Source organism: Nematolebias whitei, chromosome 13, assembly GCF_014905685.2.
Source record: "Nematolebias whitei isolate Nwh7 chromosome 13, NemWhi1, whole genome shotgun sequence".
NCBI classification, from domain to species: Eukaryota; Metazoa; Chordata; class Actinopteri; order Cyprinodontiformes; family Rivulidae; genus Nematolebias; species Nematolebias whitei.
In genome coordinates this window covers 39,698,022-39,701,499 of record NC_056510.1, presented here as the reverse complement: position 1 = coordinate 39,701,499, position 3,478 = coordinate 39,698,022, and the positions used below count along the sequence as shown (strand labels likewise).

Genomic DNA, 3,478 nt, shown 5'->3' with positions numbered 1-3,478 from the left:
ACTTTTAATCCAGGTTACAATAATCCACACTTTTAATCCAGGTTACACTCTTCCCTCAATTACACATTTTACAAAGTAGCTAAATATTGTGCAGGTATAAAGACACATTTGTATATATTTTTGTGTACATTTATTTTTTTAAGCTATTTGACTAACTTTTATTTTTTATTATTCAATATTTTACTAACAGAATAGTCAAATAGCAATCTGTTTTTTGTGCGAATTGCTATGTCAGTCCAATGTTCAATTTTGGAATAAAGGGGTGGAAATAAAAAGTTTTTTTTTTTTGCCGATTCATAGATTAATCGAAAAAATAATCGGCCGATGAATCGATTATTGAAATAATCGTTAGTTGCAGCCCTAGACTGCTGGTAGAATCAAACCCCCAACTCTTGCATTGGAGAACGACTGCTCTAACCACTCAGCCACAGCCGCCCCAATGAATGACTCTCAGCTACCATCTCACATCGGAGGTCAGAGTGTCAAACTCACTATAGCTAGTCAGTTTGACATCAGTGGATCATAACTCAAACTACTGTACATTTGAAACACAATTTCATTTTATGTTATTTAGAATAGGAAAGCTTCCACTCGGCTTTATGAAAATATGACTTGCTGTCTGACTGATCAGGATCTAAGGAGTTATGCTTTTTGTCCCATTTCAAACTGAAATATGCAGAAACAAACACAAGAAGCATAATCAATGATCCCTGAGGGAAGGAACACCTGAGTATGGAGATTGTGCCCTCGCATCGCAAGATCAATCTAAAAACTGTTCTTTCAACACGTCTGTCAAAGCCAGTGAGACTGCTGCATACAAAAGAGACCCCGCCCTCCTGAGTTATAAATCTGCTGCATGGTCTCATTTCCTTAATCTTTTTGCACTTCACCTTGCTTTATCCTCCATGCAGGTCCTTGTATTTGGCTAAACTGTACAACAAGGTGAGCTTGCTCCCTGCCAAGGTGTCGCTACAAGGATTGATCCTTCTTGATGCTCATTTCATTTGCTAACTGGCAACAACTCCTCCCCCAGTTTAGCACAACTAATGGTTATTCGCTCTTTTGTCTAGCCTGTTTAGCTTGCTAACTGGCAAAGCTCGCTCACCCCAGCTTAGCTTAGATAACACGGGACTGCAATAAACCATCACAGCTAACATTTAGCCTGTTTAGCTCACCTTCCTTGCAAAAGTGAACTGTGATCTCAATTTGATTTATCTGGTTAAAAATAGTTAGTTAATTAAATATAATTATAATTAATTAAACTGGCAAAAACAAACCTTTCTCCAAACTCCAAACATGACTCCAGAGAAGAGAAAGAAAAAATGGCGTGGTCTGGTTAATTTGATAAAGCACTAGAAGGAGCTCTGACCTCTTGGTGATCTGTGTGGGCTGCTGCAGAACTCGGTCCAGCTCCAGGCCTTTGCTGTCCAGCAGTCGCCTCAGAGTGATGTCAGCCAGCTGACTAATGACCCCGAAGGCCTCGTCCAGGTTCAGGAACATGGAGAACTCCCTCTGCCTCTGTCGAGTGGTGACTCGGATTGCTTCGGTCATCAGAGCGGTGGCGATCCGCTCCAGCTGTGTTACCTCTGCCCAGGGTATTGTAAACTTCACTGGACAAGTAAAAGGAACACAAAACATTCAAATTACCAACTACATGCTGGTTAAATTTACAAGTATACATCAATAAATTATATTCAAAGACTCCCCGACTTTGCCGTCAGCCTTTAGGCTGTCAATCCAAGCCCACAGCATTGTACTGACCTTCCTTCCCGAGCAGAAATGAGTAGAAGGCCATGTGGTTGATGCTGAGGTAGATGAATCCCTGCCGAGGCACCCGGCCCTTCCAACAGCAGCAGGAGTAGAAGGTCACCAGTTTCTCTGATGAAGGGAGGCTGAAGTGCCGCTCGAACTTCAGAAGCGCCTCCCTGAACTTCTCTGGGTCCTCCTCCTGGGCGGCCTGGCGGCCCTGAGTCTCCTCTGCGATAAGGCCCTGCAGAGAAGACTATCTGTGGTCACACTGAGGATTTTATTATGATTCTACAAATATGTTCTTGAAATGTACAAAACCATCCCTCCTGATGGGTCTGAATGTTTATTTGCACGATCCAGACCTTGACCTTTCCTTTGACAAAGCTGGCAGCATCCTCTTTGTTCTCAAACACAAACAGAGAGTGAAGCAGGTTGTGGACCAGCCAATCCCAGTGCTTCTTCACCTCCTCTCTGGCAGCTCCTGGTGAACACGAAGGGAACATCTCAACAGAAGGTCAGCTTCATAACCATGCTGGAGGAGAGTATCAGAAGATACAGCACAAGGAAAAACTTGTTGCTTCAACTCACCGCTGGCGATGACCCAGCTGATCTGGGAGCCAGGAACCTGAAGCAGAATGCGGAAGGGTGTGACCCTGGCATTGGAGTCCAGCACTGTGTCTAGCGCCCCCACCAGGAGACCTGCAGAAACAAAACATACATGGTTTATTTTGGTCCACTGAAACTAATGAAATCTGTTGAACATTAATAATAGGTACGACCAAAGTCACGAGTCTTAAAAGGTTGGATGATTTATGTATGTAGATTTCAAATGAATAGTGCAACAATTCATTGCTTTTTGTATAATTTATAAACATTCAATTTTCATATATATTTAAAAATACACCAAATGTAAAAACTCTAAAAACACAATTCTTGTTTAAAACATTTACTATGTTCCTCTGTGAATCAGTGAATTATGCTTTTGTTTCATTTTACACAGCGTCCAAACTTTCGCAAAACTGGAGGTGTACATGTCAGTGTGACCTAAGTCAGGTGTTTGCATTTCATGAAATGATATTTAATTCAGAGTGTAATTTTTTTTCTTGTTTTCTTTCCTATAACAGCAAGAATTTGTGGCATTGATGTTCACAACAATCCAAGGCTTTTAAGAAGCTCAGTAGTTGTTAACTAACATGGCTGAACAGAAAACTCGAAACAGCCTGCAGTGATGAAAGAAACACACAAATACAACAAAAGAATAGCAGAAAGAGCTTTATGGAGCCATTAAACCTAAGATAAACAGAACATAGTTGAAGAAAAAAATCAGATCTCAAAACAAATGGTTTGAATGGGAAGTGTTGTATTGGAAGAAAATGCAACACTTCTTTCTAAAATGAAAACATTGTTCTTGTGTGAAACACGGTGGAGGTAGTGTCATAATTTGAGGCTATTTTAACACATTAGTGATGACTTGGAACTGTCTTGTGAGCATTACCTCCTATTTTAATCCTAAGTTTGTTACAGTAACGGAAGTGAAGTCTGAGATGTCATTGTACAGGTCATCCTCAAAAAATTAGCATATTGTGATAAAGGTCATTATTTTCCAAAATGTAATGATAAAAATGAAACTTTCATATATTTCAGATTCATTGCACACCAATTGAAATATTTCAGGTCTTTAATTGTTTTAATACTGATGATTATGGCATACAGCTCATGAAAACCCAAA

At 40.2% G+C, this 3,478-nt stretch overlaps 1 protein-coding gene across 1 annotated transcript in view; it reads right to left on the bottom strand.

Annotated features, from left to right (window-relative positions):
* The window catches only part of LOC119419397 (TBC1 domain family member 8), a 166,521-nt gene that overhangs the window by 107,180 nt on the left and 55,863 nt on the right, over positions 1–3,478 (bottom strand). Inside the window, exons 2-5 of the mRNA XM_037686706.1 lie at positions 2,338–2,448; positions 2,112–2,230; positions 1,762–1,990; positions 1,370–1,610 (exon numbers count right to left, since the gene is read on the bottom strand). Of these exons, the coding sequence (XP_037542634.1) occupies positions 1,370–1,610; positions 1,762–1,990; positions 2,112–2,230; positions 2,338–2,448 (700 nt within the window). The remainder of the gene's footprint in view (positions 1–1,369; positions 1,611–1,761; positions 1,991–2,111; positions 2,231–2,337; positions 2,449–3,478) is intronic.